Source organism: Cervus elaphus, chromosome 23 (assembly GCF_910594005.1).
Source record: "Cervus elaphus chromosome 23, mCerEla1.1, whole genome shotgun sequence".
NCBI lineage: Eukaryota > Metazoa > Chordata > Mammalia > Artiodactyla > Cervidae > Cervus > Cervus elaphus.
This window is the reverse complement of record NC_057837.1, coordinates 6,753,021-6,774,017: the sequence shown is the minus strand read 5'-3', so window position 1 is coordinate 6,774,017 and position 20,997 is coordinate 6,753,021. Positions and strand designations below refer to the sequence as shown.

The following is a 20,997-nucleotide window of genomic DNA, read 5'->3' as shown; positions in this document are numbered from 1 at the left end:
TGAATTATTCTTGCTTTTCTACAACACATGTTGACCTGGAAACCTTGGCTCCCTCCAAACCTTGGTACACTATCAAACTGTTCAGAAACTGGAAGCCCTCAGGTAGAATATCCACCTGCCAACACAGGAGATGTGGGTTTGATCCTTGGGTCTGATCCCTGGGTTGGAAAGATCCCCTGGAGGAGGAAATGGCAACCCACTCCAGTATTCTTACCTGGAAAATTCCATGGACAAGAGGAGCCTGGTGGGCTAGTCCAAGGAGTCACAAAAAGTCAGACCCGACTGAGTACGGCACTGATAAGGTAGGAGAAGGGTGCCTTACATTGGCTCACATAGAATGAAGCTCTACTTTCTTCAATCAATAACAAGATTCAGGAGCAACCATTATTTTGATAGTCAAGAATCTAGGGCAGGAGAAAGCAGACCGGGTCTGCTGACGAGGCAGGAAAACACCACTTCTTCATCCTTTCTCAAAGACACACTACACAGCTTCCTTGCAGAGGCCCCATCTGCAAGACCTCCTTGAAGGGCCAAACTCACTCATGGAGAGTTCATTTAATGATCCTAGCAGAGCGAGGAGTCTCAGGAAGGGTGGATCTCAAAGTGAAGATTTAAACAGTTCATGTTTTATTCAGCAAAGCAAGCATCCTTCTCTGAAAAGGTGAGCTTGGGAGAGTACTATTTCTCTTTAAGAAACAGTACCACTCTTTCTAAGGAACTGCCTGATTCATTTGGTTTAAATTTAAGTGACACAAGGCCATCAGTTCAGTTTGGGAAAATATCACTTTGCCCACAACGTGTCTTTGAGTTGATGCTCGCCCTGTGACGCTGCTGCAGCTCTACGAGCAACATTCTCTCTAATTTGAGAGCCGTGACCACTGATAAAGAAACAGGAGAACTGAAGCTAGTAAGCGGTTTATACTCACGCAGTGTTCAACTGTGAGGGGAATGACATATGGTGGCCACACTTCTCAGCTGATACTTGATGCTCCCACCTTTGTGCATAACTCCTGTCCCTCCATTATTCTACAACTTATTTTTTTTTATAACTTATTCTTATTTAAAATAGGAATAAAGTAATAACAAAATGCTAACAGTAATAACAAAATGCTAACAGTAATAACAAAATGCTAACAGTAATAATAAAATAGGCTCCATGCTCATGTAGCCTGGCGTTTTGCCTTAGGTGGCAGTATTATTGTGGCAGATATTGCAATTTCCAAAATCCATTCTTCTTTTTTAAAATTCAGGGTTGATTTCAGAAGGCAACACACCTGGCTAAAACTACATTTCCCAGCACCCACTGCAGGTAGGGATGACCATGTGACACAGTTCTACCCAATGAGAGGTAAATAGAAGGTCCCAGATAAGACTTAAGACAGAAGCAGAGTCAGTTTATCTTTTGCCTCTTTTCCATTTTCTCTTGCCTGAAGTGTGGATAATACAAGTGCTTGAAGTGAAATGAGGCTGCTGGCATGAGGTTGAAGATACACTCTAAAGGTAGCTGAATGGCAAGATAGAGGGGCTGAGGCCTGATAACATGCTAGAGCCTTCATACTAGCCCTGACATGATGACCTCTGAACTTTTTGCACCCTTGCTGCAAACAGTAACATTGACAACTACAGCGCTAGTAGCAATGTTCCCTGTTTGACTCTAATTTGAGAACTGTGACCACCAATAAAAAGAGAAAAGCCCTGTTCAGCAAAGTGATTCATGATTGGGTACCATCCCCAGCTTATGTGGGTACCAACCGAGCATTTAGTGAATCATTCCCAAGACCTTCACAGTGTCAGCCAGGTTACGAGAGCTCAGCCCTGCTGCTGACTCTCCAAATCTGCCCTCCTTTTCAAATACCTCCTCCTTCCACATATACAATCTTCTCATTGTTTCAGCATCTATACCTTACATTTCTCAAATCCGTTCCTTGCTGGGTAATGTCATATTTCCTTTCATTTGTCTGAAAATCCTATCACTAAATGTCGAGGCATTTGCCCTCAAAGAATCCAGATCTCCTTGGACAGATGATTGATTCCAGAGCTGGGGTGGGGAAGTCAAGGTGAGTTTGGGATGCTCTCCTGTGGCAGGAAGCAAGGAACTCAGGAATTAATGGTGTTCCCTCAGAACAACATGGAACCATCAAGGGCCCCCGGTGTACTGGGATTAGATACTTTGGGTGTCAAAACACAAAAGTTGGCATTGACTGCCATGCATTGCATCCGTGACATTCAATGAACCTACGATGACACTCACAAAAGAGAGGAAGTCAGGAAAAGCCATCATCTATACTCGAGGTAGGGCTTATAAAACTCCTTACTTGGAACATTTGTATTAAAGAGAAATAGAGGTTTGCCTGAGGAAATAATGCCTGAAGCGAGATTGAACATATGAGTGCCATCAGGCCTGTGAAGCAGGTGACGATCACAGAGCAGACAGGGAGATGGGCCAGTGAACTTGGCGATCCTGGTGAAGGACACGGAGTGTGCAGACTTCCCGAGGCCTCCTGGGGCCTGGCACTGAGGCCCAAGGGCCATCAGGCTGGAAGGGAGTGGGGCTTAGGCTCACTGCCACTCTGCTGTCTTCAGTAAGAGATCACTGAGTAAATAATGGAAATGCCAGGCCCAACCCCAGTGTCTGGACCCACCAGCCTTTGGTCTGAAAGCTTTCTATCCTAGCATGCTGTGACTTTTCCATTAGGCCACCACTTCCCCGGTGGCATCCTCTGGGTCAGCTGGAGACTTGCTGGAGTTCTATGTGTGGGCATCGCCTCCCTGGCTCCCGTCACTAGCTCTGAATGCCCCCAGGAAAGTTCTGCCAAGATGCGCTGAGGAAACCTCTCATTGGCAGCTCTGGTGTGGTTTCCAAGACGACAAGCCCAGACACTCTGTTCCTCGTGTGCTTTCTCCATGGGACATCCCCGGCCCAAGACCCAACACGTTCAGCCGCTGCCCTCAGCCATGTCGGGGGGGATCCAGCCTTTTGGGCACCCTCGTGACCAAGGTGGACTGCCTTGGACCACATCAAGGTCAGAGTGCTCACAGCAGAGTCGACAGCTGGTCATTTGGCACAGGAGTGAGAGAGGCAGGGGTTCTTTGGAGAACCAGGCCCCAGAGCTATTTAGGGCGATCAGCTCGAGGGAGGACAATCAAGGAGTGAAAAGGAGCGATGCGTCCACCTTTGGAAAAACCGTGCTCAGAATTACTGCTACCTGCCCTGTTCCATAAACCTCAACCAAAGGTCGCTGTGTGAAAACCAGGGCTGATCTGACCACTTCCAGAGCCTCAGAAGAGGCTCACACTAGTAACAAGCTGTGGCTGGCTTCGACAGTTTTAATGCCTATTTTTTTTTTTTCTTTCAAGGCTGTGGTAACTATTCCCAGATTAATGCAACCAGGCAGACTTCTTGGAGGCAGGCGGGATGGCAAATTTCTGGAGGGCAAAGAACAGGCCGTATCTGCAATCTCAAACCCCACACCCTCCAATTCCAAACGAGCTCGGGGGGCACCCAATAAGTACTAGTTGATGATAATGATGGCCACGGGCCTAGTTAGATGTTGTTTTAATTAGGCTCAGGCTACAGGCCTCATTACCCCTAATGTGGCTTTTATGTGGGATTCTAAAGAGAAAAAAAAAATCCAAGAATCTTCTATTGAAGATATTAAAGAAGATATTATTAGTAAGGCTTTTGGTCTCATAGACTTTGAACAACCAACAACAAAGATTATAATTAACGTCACTGCAGCCTCTCTCCTTAAAATATATTAACAATATAGCTAATTAGCAATATGTCCTCATTTGGGCTGGACAGCTGCATATTATTATCGACAATGCTTGTTTCCTTTCTGCAGATTAAAGGCAGCCATGCTGCATCCAGGCATATGGCCACACTCCTTCCACATTAAAACACTCCGTTTTCTTCTCCCCACGATAAACACACTTGGGGTTTATCTGTGCCGGGCATCGATTTTTGTCTGGAATGTTTCCACACGCCTAAAAATAAGTTCAAGAATGCCATGGGTGGTATTTCAAAGGGAAGAGCACAAGTTTCCCTGTTTGGGGAGAAAAAAAGGATAAAAGGGCACAGTGATTATCTTTTCACATGACTAGGGGGCGAGCACTCCCAGGAAGAGAAAAATCAAAGGATGAACAATGTGAATTTCAGGCTGAAAACCTGCAATCTCGGGAGGTGGTGGGGGATGCGCGCTTGTTCTTAGGACTCAGGAAGACAGCTGTGAGATGGTGACCACAGGCCTGGCACCAGCTGGTGGTGGAGGCTTGCTCAGTGAAGGGTGGGAAAGAAGGGGCCAGATCTCTGGGGGAAAGTCCGCATCGTTGAAGATACTGATGGTGAGGTTGGCCACCTTCTGCTGGCCTGTGATGGTAATCACACCCCTTCAGGTAGCAGGAAGAGAGCAGACATCCATGGCTGTGTGTTACAGCAAGCAGGGACATGCAGTGTCCCTTTGCCGGAAAAGACAAACTCCTGGCAGAGAGAAGTGGCCATAGCTGTACTTCGATCTTTGCCGTCGGACCCTGAAGACAAGCCTGGGAGCTAGTGACACGGGCACATCATGTTTCAGGAATGCAGGAGTGTTTCATCTCGGTTGGGAATGGAGCCTTCTGTTGAGTCTGACTAATAGCTGAGGAATCTTCCATTTTGGGGGCAGAATGTACCAGAGGGCTGTTTACTCTAGGGCTTGGGAGTGACCTCGCTTATGATCTCGGGTGATGCTTTGGAAGGCGTGAAGAATGGCTGACTCCTTGCACTTGGGCACAGAGCTGGTTCCAGAGGGGAAGGGGCCACTGATGAGAATCTCCACCCCCCCGCCCCGTGCTTCTTTCTTAATTGAAGGTTCTTGGGGTCAGCTGACAAAATGGAAGTCAGCGCCCCACTAGCTTGTCTCGGATGCTTCTGTAAACAGCTTTGATCTTGAAGATGTGCGGATTATTGGTGATTTTTCAAGTTGGGCTTTTCTCCGCTGCTGGCGAAGAAAACAGAGTGAGGGCCACCTATGCCCCATTTCCTTTATGTCCCGTTAGACTAAGGAATGGACAAATGAGATGCGAATTACTCTTTCAAGTCTAAGAAAATATGTAAGAAGCAGAGTTCAAGGCTGGGAAGCCAATTTGGCCAGAGAAACCTTCAAGCATCATCTGAATCATCTCTGCCAATGGAAGTGGATGGGGAGACTGTGTTTTCCAGAATTATTCTTGGGGGAGATGGTGAACTTGCCTAGACAAGACACTTGCATAAATAACACCTCTTGGGGTGTGAGACACGCGTGCTGCCCACTCCCCCTGCCAGTGCCCCTGTAAGCTAAGGGAAGGCCTTGTCTGCTGAGTGCTGAGGCGGGGGTTTGAAATTAAGGGTTGAATTTGAACTTACTCAGGGTTCAAGGAACAGGTGAAGGGTGGCCACCAGGGGGCTTTGACCATGTGGAGATCAGCCTCCCTTCTGAGCCAAAGTTGGAGCAAATATTTAATGAATGTGGATAATTGTGGATTTTTAAAAATTGTGCTTTCTCCATTATCTGGGAAGGAAAACAGAGTGGTAAACCCTCCAGATCCTTTTCCAGGACCCAAGTTGCAGAGACAACAAATTATCAGCGTGCCTAAATGGCCCAGCTGTCTAAGTCCTCCCATGACCAGAGGGAGAGCACCCAGGACCAGGAGACCCCAGAGGTAAAGGCCCCCTGCAGTGATGCAGCATCTCCCCACGTGGCAAGGGGGACACCCAAGGCAAAGTCAAGGCTGGTGTTCTACTGTCAGAACCTGGGAGGCAAGACTGGCCTGGAGGTGGGGATGGCCCTAGAGACCCTTACCCAGCTATTGTTTTAATTAAGAAGATGGATTTCTCTCAACACCCAAAGTGAAGACCCAGCACTGAAACCTACCATGAATTTCTGTGCTCCAAGTACCCATAAGCTAGGTTTTTAGAGGGAACTGGACCTTCACCTTGGGATCCTAGAAAAGGGCTTATGATGCTGAAGAAGGGGCCTGGGCCAGGAGGTCTGAGGCCTGGGTCTATGTCCTGCCTTGCCCCCACCTAGTTTTGCAAGCTTAGGCAAGTTCCCGTACCTTTGCACCTAGATTGGTAGGATTGGCAAAAATGTCAGCAGATTCTTTGTGTAACTATCTATGCCTTGGATAGTGGTCTACTACACTGTCTTTGCGTTTGGTCACATGACTTACTTGGCCGATGGATAAGAGTAAGCAGAGATAAATGTATACTGGAGCTCGACTTTTTAAAAAAACTGCTCTTTGGAATCCTGAGACCACCATGTGAAGAGGCCTGGGCTAGCTTGTAGGATGAGGACAGACAGGTGAAACAGAGACAATCTACCCTAGACTAAACAGCCAGCCAATGACTCGTCACACAAACAGAGACTATGTTAGACCATCTGGCCCCAACTGAGCTAATCCAGACTAGAAAAGCCACCCAGTTGACCCACAGAATCATGAGAAACAATAAACATTGTGGTTTAAGCTAATGAATTCCGAGTGGTTTGTTACACAGCAGAAGCTAACTGATACAGGACCTCAGCTATTTCTACTCTAAAATGGGAATGGCAACACAGGATGAGAACTAGAGAGAAGCTCCCAATCCATCTATCTGACCTCTTAGGAATGGAATCCTCAAGAGACACTTGTCCCAGAAAAAAAAAAATATTTTCTAATGATTAAGGGAAAATAGTCAATACCAAAGGGCTAAGAACATCAAATTGAGGGTGAGGAAATTAAACAAAAATCTGACGGTTCTAAAGGCATGCAGTGCAAATGTTATCTTCCTCTGCACCTTCCCCCGTCCCTCCACCTGCCGACTCAAAACTGGGTCAGATCTGCTGAAAAACATCCCCCTGCCTACTGCTTCCATCATTCACAGAGGCTGCTGTGTTAACAGCCCCACAGCCAGTGTTTCAGAGATTCGGAGCTGAGACTTAACAATGCTCCCTCACACTTTCACGACGCACCTGTTCTGGTTCTGTTGGCTGCCAGAAACCAGTAATGCTCATTTATTGGGGAACCCCTACTGACACTGTGAAGCAATTATAGAGCCATCATAGACCGATTATGGCCTGAGGTGAAGAGAAAGCTGTACCCCACCAGGACCGGTCCCTCCCCACCTGCCAGTACAGATTGTTCTTATTTGGGCTGTTGTTCTGTTCTCCTCCAGGGAATCTGTTTGATCCCTGCTTGGAAAGCTGGCAGCTGATGCGATTGTGGGCCCTGGACTTCGCTTGGCTAATCTTTTTCTATAAATGGATGGAGATTTGTTCTATTCATAGGTTCACTCAACAGGCATTTTGTGGGCATCTGCTTTGGGCCAGGTGCCGTGAGCCTGGGGTTGAGGCAGTTCAGTAGCATACACCTTGTGAGGAGAAATGATCCAGAACTTGGAAATAAAGCAAAAGGATGGATGCGAGTTGATCAGTTCCCATCAGGGCATACTATGACAGGCCTGTCCCTGGTTATTTACTTTTCTAGGAGAATGGACCTTTTGTTTCCCTTATTATTTACTATTGCTTAGGGCTTCCCAGGGGGCGCTAGTGGTAAAGAATCCACCTGCCAATGCAGGAGACATAAGAGACGTGGTGTAGTTTGCATCCCTGGGTGGGGAAGATCCTCTGGAGGAGGAAATGGCACCCCAATCCAGTATTCTTGCCTGGAACATCCCATGGACAGAAGAGCCTGGTGGGCTACGGGCCATAGGGTCGCAAAGGCTAGGACACAACTGAGCGACTGAGCACACACACACACTCACACACACACACACACAGGGCTCAGGCTAAAAGTTACACGCGAACCTGGAGATTTCCACTCTGTAGAAATATAATTTATCTTTTGGTCTGGTAGGAACAATAATTTGTTAAATGTTCTCATCATAAGGGATAAAATTCCAAGTATGTGAGGTGATGGATGTTAACTAAACTTACTGTGCTAATCACTGACAAGGTATCATATCTCAAATCATTATGTTATAGGCCTTCAATATACACAATGTTATATATCTATTATATTTCAACAAAACTGGGGGAAAAAAACCAATAATGAATAACAGGGTCATTGCCCCTCCAAATCTACTTTGTCATGATTTTCTCCACTAATTTTATAAATATCTGTTCCTCACAAGCTCTTAACTGGCACTAGCATCTTCCTAGTTCTCTCATTAGCTAGTTAAATGAAGCTTTGACAAGCATTCATTTTATTATTTATCGCCACATGGCTTGCGGGATCTTAATACTCTAACCAGGGATCAAACCTGGGCCCCCTGCAGTGGAGCACACAGTCCTAAACCACTGGATTGCCAGAGAATTCCGGACACATATCCCTTTCACAAGAGACTCATGTTTTTAATATTATGAAAATCATATCTGGACAGGGCTTTGTCTTTAAGACTTCAGACTCCAGTGGGGAAGTTAAGAAATGCTTGCATATGAAATGCCAGGGAGAAAGTGGGAAATTCTTTAAGAGTGAAGGAGTTCAACATAAGGAAGTAAAAGCATCCATACTTCTAATTATGATTCCACAGCTCACCATCTACTGAATCTTTAACAATAACCATTTAAGGTTCTTTCATTTTCTCTAAAAGACCCCCTTCTGGATACCTGTCCAAAGCACTAACAAGTTGAAACAAGTATGGAGAAGGATGATCTGTAAGCAGGACTCTTTGTGGGTTTCTCCTCTTATTGGGAAGAGCAGAAGGCCAAGCATCAACTGTCAGAGGGCACCCACCAGACCACTTTCAGCCACTAAAGTGGCTGATGTTAACTCCTTGACCCCATACAATTTCTCACTCTGACCCCAGAAAAACAAAGCACTTGCTAGCTTTGTTCTCGATAAAGATCATTCTCCCATTGGAGCTCAGTTAGCTGAGGTTCAAGGAAAGGGAAGACCGAGCTTCTCAGGGGCTTTCTTTTGGGGGTGGTCATGAAAGGGGGTGCACCAGAGCACATACTTAACATGTGGCTACTCTCCCCAGGATAAACATCACAGTACAAGGGTGTGTCTGTCTGAACCTGGGCAGGAAATGGACGGCACCGGGGTACGTGTGACCAAGGGAGCTTAGTGAAAGAACAGCTGACAGATGGGTGGGCAAGGAGGCTGGAAACCACCAGAGATGCTTAGGTGTCCAGGGCCGGTAAAGCCAGGGAGATCTTACACCTCCAGGCCTGGAGAGGCAAGGAAAGGGAGCGGTCACTGCTCCCCAATGCGAGGGTGTGTGTGTGTGTGTGTGTGTGTACATGGGCCTTACAAAATACTGACGCCTCCCTCTTCTTCCTCTCTTGTCACATTTACTGTTGGCCAAGGGCAATCAGAAGCTCAAGGTCAAGGGAGTCCATTGATGTGATACATACACACACGTTAGGATGGGGAAGGCTGAGGGGTCAGTCTAGAGAGGCGAATGGAAGATACTGGGCACAGGGGAAGAATCTAGGCTAAAACACCTACCCAAGCCAGGCACAGGACTCTCTATCTCATCTTCACAACACCCCTTCAAAGCAGGCATGAGTGCTTGTGTTCCAAGGCGGAGGAAGTTGCAATTGAGAGGCCTCTGGCTAGCACAGTAGGCACCACAACCCTGTTCCTTCCGCTGTATGATGTCCTAACTTCTCTCCCAGGGGTTATCTAGAACGAGAGTCTGCAGCCGCCTTGAATCTCCCATCTTCCCTCACTGCAGCAGTCACTCAGGCGGCAGGTTCAAGGGGCCTGCTTCAAGAAGCAGCACGCTGTTGATTTAATTCTCAGCTCTGCTCCCCTACTTTGTTTGTTATGGGGGTCCTGGCCACACTTTCTTAGGAAAACTATCCAGATATCAGTCCAGCCCAAAGCCACTTGGCTTGTGTAGGCCTTCACAGGGTCAGTAAGAGCTGGTCAACACAAAGAGCTGGTGTAATGGGCATGAACTACAACGGATGCTGCCAAACTAATGATGGAAAAAGACAGGAATGAAACGGCACATCATACTTCATGCAAGTGTTCTGGGATCTGCAGTAAGTCTCCCGCATACCAATCTTCAAGCTGTGAACTTTCAAAGATGTGAACATGCATGGCAGTCCCTGTATGCCAGCTGCTGACTGCACTCTTCAAGGTTCTTTACTGTAAGAATAAAAGTGCCTTATTTTTCATGTTTGTTTGTCTTTTATGTACATGTTATTTGTGTGAAAAGTATTTAAACTATTCCAGCACAGGACCCTATAGCCGATTGTGTTAGTTCGGTACCTAGGCTAACCTTGTTGGACTCAGGAACAAATTGGACTTACAAATGTATTCTTGAATGGAATTTGTTCACACAGTAAGCAGGGGACTTTATTTTGGGGGAGCCAGATGAGGCAGAGAATGGAGAAAATAGGTCACAAAGACCAGGGTCCCACACTATTGCTTTGGACATTAGCTTTAGGAGTCATCACTTTCTTCCTGAGATTTGCTAAGCATTTGGGGTGAACTTTGAAAGTGACAGGGACTCCAATGGCCATCCACAGCAGAATGTATAAGAAAGGTATATGCAGAAAACAGTCATAGAATGAAACATTATCAGTGAATTTCACAAACATGACGTTGAACAAAGGAAACCAGACAAAATGTATGGTTCTATTTATATAAAGTTCAAAACCAGGCAAAACTAAGTAACGCTGTTAGAAGTCAGGACAGTGGTGATCCTGGGGATGCTGGGAACCAAAAGGGAACCCTGTGGTGGGGGGCAGGTCAAAACAGCCACATTCTGTTTCTTTAAAAAAAAAAATTATTTTTATTTATTGATTTGGCTGCACTGGGTCTTAGCTGCAGCATGCGGTATCTCTAGTTGTGACATGTGAGATCCAGTTCCCTGACCAGGGGTCGAAGCTGGGCCCCTTGCATCAGGAGCATGGAGTCTTAGCCACTGGACCACGGGGAAGTCCCCACATTCTGCTTCTGGAAGCTGGTCACACAACGTGTTCACTTTAGGGAATTTGGTGAACTGTTCAGGTATGATTTGTGCTCCCTTATGTATGCACAAGACCTATCTGCTGAACCTATATAACTACTAGAAACACAAGGGGAAATAAAATAGAAAAGGGGTCATAGAGAAATGGCACCTGGCAAGGTCACAGGGATTTTTTTAAGATGCCAAGCTTCTGTTACTGCTATTTTCTGAACTATAAAGGATGCAGGAAAATACGTTTTTTTAAAAACAGAGGGCCCCCACCTTGGTCCATTATTTCCCCAATGACCTAGTCTCACCTCTAAAAGGAGGAGCGTATCTGTAGCACAAGCCCCTCTTCTCTCCCTTTATGATTCCCGTCTCCCATTGGCCTTTCCTAGGACTCACTTTCACCTTGTTACCTTTTCTCTTGAATGTTTTCTTCTCAGCCCAGCTTCTATCTTCCCTCATCATAACGAGCTACACCTCCACCCCATTTTCCAGTGTTAACTCTGTGGTAGTCCTATCCAAACACTCATTATGGATCATCACAATCAATGCCTCCCAAAGCTCCCACCAGATGAGTACCATTATCATCACCCCCATTGTACAGATGAGGAACCTGAAGCTGAGGATGTTATCAAAGTCACCAGCTCCTAAAAGGTCCAGTCGGGGCTGACCATGGCTGCAAAATATGGCTGAGACAGGTGGAGGCTTATTCTGGACCCATGGAGAGAAGAGAAAGCAGCTGGCGTTAGCCAAAGTCACAGGGAAGAATGCCAATACTTCTTCCAACCACCCTGGTGTCAAGAGTGGCCAGGAGGGACTTCCCTGGCAGTCCAGTGGTGAAGACTCCGTGCTTCCACTGCAGGGGCTATGGGTTTGGTCCCTGTTAGGGAATCTAAGCTCCTGCATGCCACTCAGCCAAAAAAAAAAAAAGAGAGAGAGACAGAGAGGCAGAGAGAGAGAAAATTTCTTGAACTGCATAAAAATGCAAATACAACATTCAATTAAAAAAATTTTTTTTTTAAAAAGAGTGGCCAGGATACAGAGGGAGACCCTTGATTCTGGCCAGTAGCCTCTCCAAAGCTGTCCAACTTTGGAAGGGCTGGGGAGGGTGATGCATTCAGCACCAGTTTTAAAGCCATTTTCCTATCGACAATCCCACAGGAAAATCCAGCTCGTCCTGAGAACACTTACACCAGATCTACCAGGCGGGAGCAGACTATGAGCTGGGTCTAAGGATTCAGCGCCCTCTTTTTACAGAACACGGTGCAGGGGATGGCCGGGGAGGGGCCAGCACATGAGAGGGTCTCTGGGCTGGGCCCAGAACGCGAGATTCCTGGTTCCTGGCCTGGGGCTCTTCGAGGGAACCGGCTGCTCTGGTGGCAGAGTCCTGCTGCTCCGCCGTCCCCGGCCCCAACAGTCTCCTGAGACTGAATCACAAAACGTTAGGCTTTCCCTTTGGAGTTGCTGTCTCAAAATAAATCTGGACCTTGATAAATGCTCTCTGAGTGGACGGATGGATAAAGAAACCAAATTTCAAAGGCCAATGGGTGTGGGCACAGTTGACTCCCTGTGGTTTCATTCAGGGCCACCATGCCTGTTGTATAAGCTGTGCATGGAACCAAAGAGCCTGGTGGGGGGCAAGTATGGGCTGAAACCAAGCCTGGAGGACACCGTGTCTTCTCCCCAGAGGGGGTGCCTTGCTGCAACTCAGACAGAGGCTAATAGAAGCCCTTGGGTCAAAGGTCTCTGTCTCTTCTACCTGCAAAGCCTTTCCTTCCCTTGGCAACACAGAAAACTCCTATGTCTCCTTACAAACCCTGTGAAGATACTGCCTTCTCTGTGAAGCCTTCCCTGAGGCTCAGCAGAATCAGTCTCTCCTTGCTCTCTATCACTTTTGTATTTTATACATGTATGTATGTCTTCAAGTCGCTCAGTTCTGTCTGACTTTTTGCGACCCCATGGACTGTAGCCTGCAAGGCTCCTCTGTCCATGGGATTTTCCTGGCAAGAATACGGCTCCTTTTCATTGTATTTTTATACATTATTAGAACTTTATTCATTTTTTGTTCAGTGTCTGACTAATAAAGGCACACAAAAAGTGACTGAACTGCAAATAGCTGCACAAGGGGTAAATTACATTAGCCACATTAGCTTCTTCAAGTCCATTCATCCTTAGTGAAAGTCACTCAGTCGTGTCCGACTCTTTGTGACCCCATGGACTATACAGTCCAGGGAATTCTCCAGGCTAGAATACTGGAGTGGGTAGCCGTTTCCTTCTCCAGGGGATTGTCCCAAGCCTGGGATAGAGCCCAGGTCTCCCACATTGCAGGTGGATTCTTTACCAGCTGAGCCAAAAGGGAAGTGCAAGAATGGAGTGGGTAGCCTATCCCTTCTCCAGGGGATCTTCCTGGCTCAGGAATTGAACCAGGGTCTCCTGCATTACAGGTGGATTCTTTACAAACTGAGCTATCAGGGAAACCCCCCCAAATCAGGTTTTATTTCATAGACCTATCTGATCTTCGGGGGCACAATCTCTCTTCAGTTTCATCCGACTCTCTGCAACCCCATGGGCTGTAGCCCACCAGGCTCCTCTGTCCATGGGATTTTTCAGGCAAGAATACTGGAGTGGGTTGCCGTTTCCTCCTCTAGGGGATCTTCCCAACTCAGGGATCGAACTCGCGTCTCCTGTGTGTCCTGCATAGCAGGTGGATTCTTTAGCCCCTGAGTATTTTGGCTATTTCTAAAATTCCTCTGCCACTGTCCTAGTCCAGGCTACCATTGTCACTCTCTGCCTTTCAAGTCTCAGCTTAAATATCACCTCCAGAGATGGAGGACTTCTGCAATCATCAAGTACTGTCCCTCCCCCAAGAGTTCCCTTCCATCACTCCGCTTATGTCCTCAACACTCTTCGCCACAAGACAAGGCTAGTCTATATACAAACAAAACTGGCCAATGTAGCCTTGTTGTCGGCCCCCATCAGAGCGTCAGTTCCTTGAAACGGGGCTTCTGTCTGCTGTGTCACTTCTGTGGCTCGGCGCTTAGCCCAGAGCCTGGCACACAGTAGGACCTGACCGCTGCCTTCTGGATGGATGGATGCATGACTACGTGGACAAACAGGATTTTAACGTCTGATAGGCGAGGCACGCTTTCCTCACCCTGCGTGTCTGAAACCACAGCCAGGTCCCGGGGCCTGAGGGCGAGGAAGGTCTCCCTGACTCGGTTCTCGGCTTGATCTCCACTGGCCTGATGACCACACGTCTTGGTGCAGTCACTGGCCCCCAAGTCACGTTATGAGCCGTGCGGGGTGTCCCCCTGTGCCCAGACAGAGAATGTGGAGAGCGCGCTGGGGGTGCCAACCGTGACAGCCAGCCGGGCGGGAGCGATTCACTGCTCCACACCGAGTCAGCGCGGGGAGCAGCCGCCCTGGGGGAGCCCCCGGGAGCACAGGGTAGGGAAGCAGTGGGGTGTGGGAGGACCGTGGGGGGCAGAAAGGAGACCGGGAAGGAGGAAGCACAGGGCCCCAGGATGCTGCTCTTTGGAATTCACTTCTGACCCTGAACACTTTCTGAACTTCCTTCTCTTAAATGTCAAATAGTCTAAGACTGTATCAATGTACATCCATACACATACTGATTCACAAATGCACAGACTTATACGTACATAAGTGTATATAAATAAATATTTGTGTATATAAATATATGTATAAATATATATGTCTGTATAAATGTAAAAACATGTTTATTTAATATATATACACATATGGATATACGTGCTTCCCTGGTGGCTCAGGGGTAAGGAATCCATCTGCAATGCAAGAGATGCAGGAGACGTGGGTTTGATCCCTGGGTTGGGAAGGTCCCCTGGAGGAAGAAATGGCAACCCACTCCAGCATTCTTGCCTGGGAAATCCCGTGGACAGAGGAGCCTGGCAGGCTACAGCCGACGGGTTGCAAAGAGTTGGACACAACTGAGTGACCGAGCGTGCATGCATATGGATATGTGTGCTTCAATAATAACTTCTGTTTTAATTTTTACTTTAATTTTAAAATATCCTAAATTGCCCATTCTTTCCTAACCAAGCTCAGAGAAAACCTGGTAATAATGCAGTTATCACTAACCTAGTGGTCCTTGGACTGGCACCATCTGGGAGCTTGTTAAAAACGCCGATTCTCAGGCCCCGCCGTCACCCTGCAGAATCTGAGTCTCTAGGGTGGGACCCAGGAGTCTGTGTTTTAACAAGCTCTCCCCGTGTTTCTGATGCAGGCCAACATCTGAGAAATTCAGCACAGACAAGGGTCAGATGAGGAATGGGTGGCTGAGCTGAGGTTAGGAGCTGTTCTCCTGGGGGTCACTTTAGCAGAGGGAATAGGTTCCAGAATACGAAGGATTCTCAAAGGGTTGGCGTACTTTTCTTAAGGGAAACGTGATCAGGTAAATAGTACAGGAGCCCCAGCTCCAGTTTGGCCTGGGGAGACCCTCTGAGCAGCCAGGGATGCCCACACAATGAGAACAGTGTGAGGGGAAGGGCAGACCCCTTGCCTTCTGGGTTCCTGAGTCAGTGACACTCACCATGGACACAGGGGCTGAGAAGATGAAACCCGGAAGACGGAGAGCGCCCTGCACGACAAAACTCGCTGCCCACGTGCCCCGGCCTCCCTGGGTCCCTGCCTCTCCTCCTCGATCAGGCAGCAAGGCCCCAAGTGGGGCTGCGGAGCATTTCCAGCTGATTTCTCTCCCCTACACTGTGTGGGCTGGTCTTTGAACAGGTCCATGGGGGAGGGACGGGCTTGTGTCCTGATGGGTGACTGGGTAAACTTTTCCAGCTCAGAGGGCCCGCAGAGGATTAAACAAGGCCCAGAAGGGGGCCCCCAAGCAGGTGTAATAGAGAGAAATTGTCCATCAGCTTATGAAACATGTGGAAGAGAGATGCTGGGTTTGCAAACGGAGTCTCTTTCACCTGAGTGCTCCATGGTGCCCCCAAGCCCCGCCACTGAAAATCCATCTGCAAGGATCAGTAGGAGACTGTGCAACTCCTAACCTGCAGTTTTCCAGGAGATTTAAGCAATGACTCACGGGTGAAGCTGAAGAAGCAAAATCTATCCGTCCCCGACACATACACAGCAGTCACCATCTAAGCCAAATGTTCCTTCTCGAAGAACAAGCGTTCATCCACCAACTTGCACACCTGCTTCTAATTCTTCAGGGAGATCTTCTAGAAAACAGAAGCCTGATGGATGCCTTCATCTTGGGGTCTGAAGTCTCTGTAGGCAGCACCCACTGCTGCCAGGAATCCACCGTACAAAAACACTCTTCCAACAAGCCTCGCATGCCCCGACTGGCAAGGCTTAGGTAGCAAGCAGAGCTCCACTCAGCTAACAAATTCTATTTCTCTTCCATGGCAACACCATGTTCTGCTTTAAAGACGACTCTCTCCCACCCACTCCACACCTCTGCACATAGAAGGACTAGTTTTTAGATACAGCTTAACGACTGAAGCTACTTAGCAGCAGCAGCAGCAAACCCGCTTTTAACCAAATCCCTGGGGATTCAGTCACTGAGAGCTCCAAACACCCTCCCCAGAGCCTACAGAAAAGGCACACAGTCGGCAGAAAGTTCTCCAACTTTCTCCAAGTCCGATTACACGGGCTTATGAATGGCTTCTTTCAAAACCCTGAGTTTGAAGGCAGGCTCTAAAGGGTCAGGAGACAGTTTGTTGCAAGTGGATCTGCTCCCGCTCTGACCAAAGGAAATAGTTTCTAGCTTTTCCAAAGAGAGAGGAAGCATCTTGTGCCCGGTCCGCGCTCCCTCCCTCCCTCGCACCTCGCTCGCTCTCTGCCAGACCATGATCTCAGGCCTCAAGCTCGAGGAGTAGAAGGTCCCAGCCGGGATCCTGGCCCCCGCCCCGAGTGGGATTCCGCCCATTCCAGGTCTTGAACAAAGATTCCCCGGCGCACGTTTGATCTCTTCACGCTTCGCTCCCATTAGTCCTTCACACTCTCCATCGCTTGGAAAAACACAAACAGCATGGTTCAGTTTTAAGGTTAAGAACTGACAGTCTCCATAAACACTGTTACAATAAAAGCTGATTCATCCACTGCCAGCATTCGGCATCTGCAGGAGGGGGACGTGGAAACCCTGAGCGTCAGACAAGGGAACAAGTGCGGAGCGGCCAACTGCGGGGAGCACGGTGCCCCCACATCCTGGCCGCCAAAGGCCTGTGTGGATCTACCTCTGGATAACTGAAGGATTACAGGGGAGGGACAGGGAAATTCAGGGAGCAGGGAGCTCAGGTGTAAATTCCTGACCTGCGAAAGACACAAAGCCATTAATGATCCTACCCTTGTGAGGTCGCCAAAATGAAAAGTGGTCCATGAAGAGGTTATACGATCATTCTCAGGATGCTTAAAGTAGGGAGAAGCAGAGGGTGAAACAGATGGTGGCAAGGTCTTCCTTGAACTTCAGCCACCCTCCACCCTCAGTCACCCCAAATATTTAGGTGCTGAAATCACCTCATTAGCTGGGATTCATTTTAATGGTGTGTGGGCAGATGAGCATCAGTATCCTTATTCATTTACTCATTTAGTCATGTAATTCCTGAGAGCCAATTACTCTGTGCCAAGTGCTGGTAACACAATGGAGGGGAGACAGGGACAGTCCTTGCCCTCATGGGGTTTATAGTTTCCAGCAGGGGTTCCCAAACTTTGCTCACTTCCTGATGCATGCCATTTAAATCAGGGTGTCTGGGGGAGGATCCAAGTACTAGTACTTTAAAAAGACCCCTAGGGGTTCTGATGCATAGCAAAGTTTGGGAACCACATAGGATTTTTAGCTGACTTGCCAGGATTGGCCTGCTCAGTGAGCGTGGGAGCCTGGCCCATGGCTCACCTCAGCGGCTCCTGCTCAGCTTGTGAAACTCCACGAGCCCAGAAGGACTGCATCCTAAGATCTTCAAGGCAAGGGCAAAGTTCTCTGTAAGCTCAATCCCTTCTGAGCCCTTCCAGGGAGCTTCCTAACTAAAAGGACTAGCACATCCTCACATTCTAGTAGGGAAACTTCCTTAATCCAGACTCGAAATTTGGACACATGACCCACACCTGATATGATAATAGTATAATATATTCAAAAGCCAGGCCATCCCAGAAGCCCTAAGCCCTCTGGTTGCCATATTGAAAAGGTCATTTCATGGCATGAGTCCTGGGAGCAGACTCCCAGCAGGTTTAAATCATCCAACGTCTTTGTTAAGGTTGAAAAAGAGAACTTGCCTCCTAAACCCTTCCCTTCTGTTCTCTCTGAGCTTTGATACTCAGTTCACCTCCAAGCAATCAATGGAAATCCATTATAGACTTTCTTGGACCTACTCCTGGATTTTCATCAATTTAGAAAGGAAACATTACATTAAGTCTTTTTTTTTTTTCTGGAAGTCTCCAAGAATTTTTAAAAATGAGAATAAAGGAAAAGAGAAAGAAAAGCGGGGTCTGCTTTGAAGTTGCAATGAACACCCACAAAACAAAGCAAATGACGGATCTCAAGCAAAAAGTTCCAGGAGGAGGAGGCTGTGTCCCTGCTTCCCATGGCACCTTCTTGAGGATGAAGTGGTGCCCACTCAAACCACCGGGGCCTGCCAGTTGGCCAACTCAGCAGCATTCCACTATAGAGATTAAAACCAACTTTATGATTGTGGTGCAAATAATAAAGAGCCTGGCAGGATTTCCTTCCAAAATGAAAGCTCATTTATTTTCCAAGGTGTATAATTTGGTTATAAATGTTTCCTTTGGGCCAAAACATCCCAGATTGGGTTTTTGTCTGGAACACATTGCTGCTTTGCTGGAGAAAAATGGGCTCCATGTGGTCCCTCCGCATCCGTCCGCTCAGCATGGCCTGCTCTTGCTTCACGTCTAGCCTTGTGGCAGCAGTTTAGGGGGCAGAAGCAGGGATGGGGGATCACCTGGAAATAGCCCCACACTGGCTGCACCCACTCCCAAGTCCTGGTCCATCTGTGAAATGGGCTGATTCACTGCTTGCCCCCACTCAGGCCTGTTCCGCTCCCTCTCAGTTGTTGGGAGAGTGGAATAGTCTTAGGGACCTGGTTCCATGTATGAACCGACTTTTCACCCATGTCTTTGTGTCTTATTTTATTGATCTTTAAACAAAAATCATCCTTAAAAAAATCTACTCAGCAATGACTAATATTTGGATAAAAGCAAAGCCAGATTCTTTCCAGGGCTCATAGGCTGACCACACGGACTTGAGGCCAGAATTTGGCCCACAGCGTTAAGTCAATCGCACCCAAAAGTAAACAGCTTTTTCTCCTATACAAGCAGATTAAGAGACAACAAGGTTTCCTACCATCTTCAGGTTTATCAACTCTCTTCCTGACATCATATACTTTTAACCTGCTTTTCATTTGCATCTTAACATTAAAATTCAAAGCCGGTGCTATGCTTTGTAGATGAAAATATATTTATTCCAGTTTTTTTTTTTCTTTTCCTCCCAAACAGCTGGTAATGCAGAACAGGGAAACATCTTGTGGGATCAAAGAGATGGCATCAAAAGTCATCATGTGACGTCCCTTTAGGATATCAGAAGTTGTTCCTCTAACAGTGGGATTGGGTAAAGGAGGGGGGAAGAAGTGGGCTGAGAGAGAAAACAAGATCACCCAGGGAACAGGGGGACAGTGGCAGAAATTACAGTGCTACAGAAATCAGTTCCAGGGGTGAAGGTCAATGGCCTTATGTATTTTTTTTTTAACGTGGACCATTTTTCAAGTCTTTATTGAATTTATTACAATATTGTTTCTATTTTAGATTTTATTTTGACTTCAAGGCATGTGGACTTCTAGCTCCCTACCCAAGGACTGAACCCCAGTCTCCTGCACTGGAAGGCAAAGTCTCAACCACCGGACCTCCAGGGAAGTCCCAGTCTCACGTAATTTGTTGAAGTCACCTGCTGGGAAGTGATGGAGCATACTTTCCATCAGCTTGAGGTGCTCCTGAGATAGACCAGGAAGCAGTGTGTCAGGCAAAAGGTAACAGAAAAAAATAGCTTCCAGTGATGTGTAGACATCTATTAAGATAAATGATCGGCCCACTTGTCAAAATTGTATCAAATTTTCTAGTTGGTCATGGCCATGTGAGTCAGTTCACGGCCACACATGCAGCCGCTCATGCTCTGCATTTTGGATAATCACCAGCTACTGGACATCAGGGGCTTCTCAGGTGGCGCTGGGGGTAAACAGCCCTCCTGCCAATGCAGAAGACACAAGAGATGCAGGGTCGAACCCTGGGTCAGGAAGATCCCCTGGAGGAGGGCATGGCAACCCACTCCAGTATTCTTGCCTGCAGAAACCCATGGACAGAGGAGCCTCGTGGACTACAGTCGATTGGGTTGCGCAGAGTCGGACACATCTGAAGGGACTTAGCACGCATGCACTCACTGGACATCAGGTCCCTAATTCAAGTGTAGCAATAAGAAGTATCCTCGAAGGAGAACGGAGTGAAGAAATGCTAGAGAGTAAAGCTTTCTGATGATTCATGCACAAAATAGAGATTCCAACATGAACGGGGCAGCCACTGTGCCGCAGGCTCCAGGTCACCACCCAGTGACTAGATAATTCCTCCCACACTTTCTGTCACTGCCATAGGCAGCATGTTGCCCACCTGCAACCGGGAAAATCAGATCCATACAGTGTTTGGAAACCACAATACTGACACATGATGAAACAGTCGTAGAGGAAATTCCGACTCTCCTTGGTGTCAGACCCACAAAAGAAAGGCATTCAAACCACGCCTGCTGCGTGAATGTCAATTTTGCACTGTGGTTAGAGGGTTTTATTCTAGGACACACACATCACACCGCGATAAAAGAGAAGCCGAGAGCCGACTGCTTTTTGAAAACTGTAATTCCTTCCTACTTCACTACTTCATGTCAATACATCTGAGCCTCTGGGGCTGCAAGTCGCTTCCTGTGGTGGTCAAGTTTCATCTCCTTTAGAAGCTTTCAGTCCTTTTCACAGTTCCCAGGTGCAAAGATGACTTGGCTGAAAGTCATTTTGGATTGAGGATGTTGCCCACAGAGGTCTGAACAGTGGGGTTTG

General features: G+C 47.5%; 1 protein-coding gene across 4 annotated transcripts in view; it reads right to left on the bottom strand.

The window, feature by feature from the left end:
• The window catches only part of ISM1 (isthmin 1), an 84,722-nt gene that overhangs the window by 31,879 nt on the left and 31,846 nt on the right, over window positions 1-20,997 (bottom strand). Inside the window, exon 1 of one of the 4 annotated variants that reach the window (XM_043884105.1) lies at window positions 16,725-16,843. The exons of 2 other annotated variants lie outside the window; for them this stretch is intronic. In XM_043884105.1, the coding sequence (XP_043740040.1) occupies window positions 16,725-16,826 (102 nt within the window). In that variant the 5' untranslated portion in view covers window positions 16,827-16,843. Of the gene's footprint in view, window positions 1-15,022; window positions 15,046-16,724; window positions 16,844-20,997 lie in introns of those variants that run through there. One more of the 4 variants, XM_043884110.1, reaches the window with a different exon arrangement.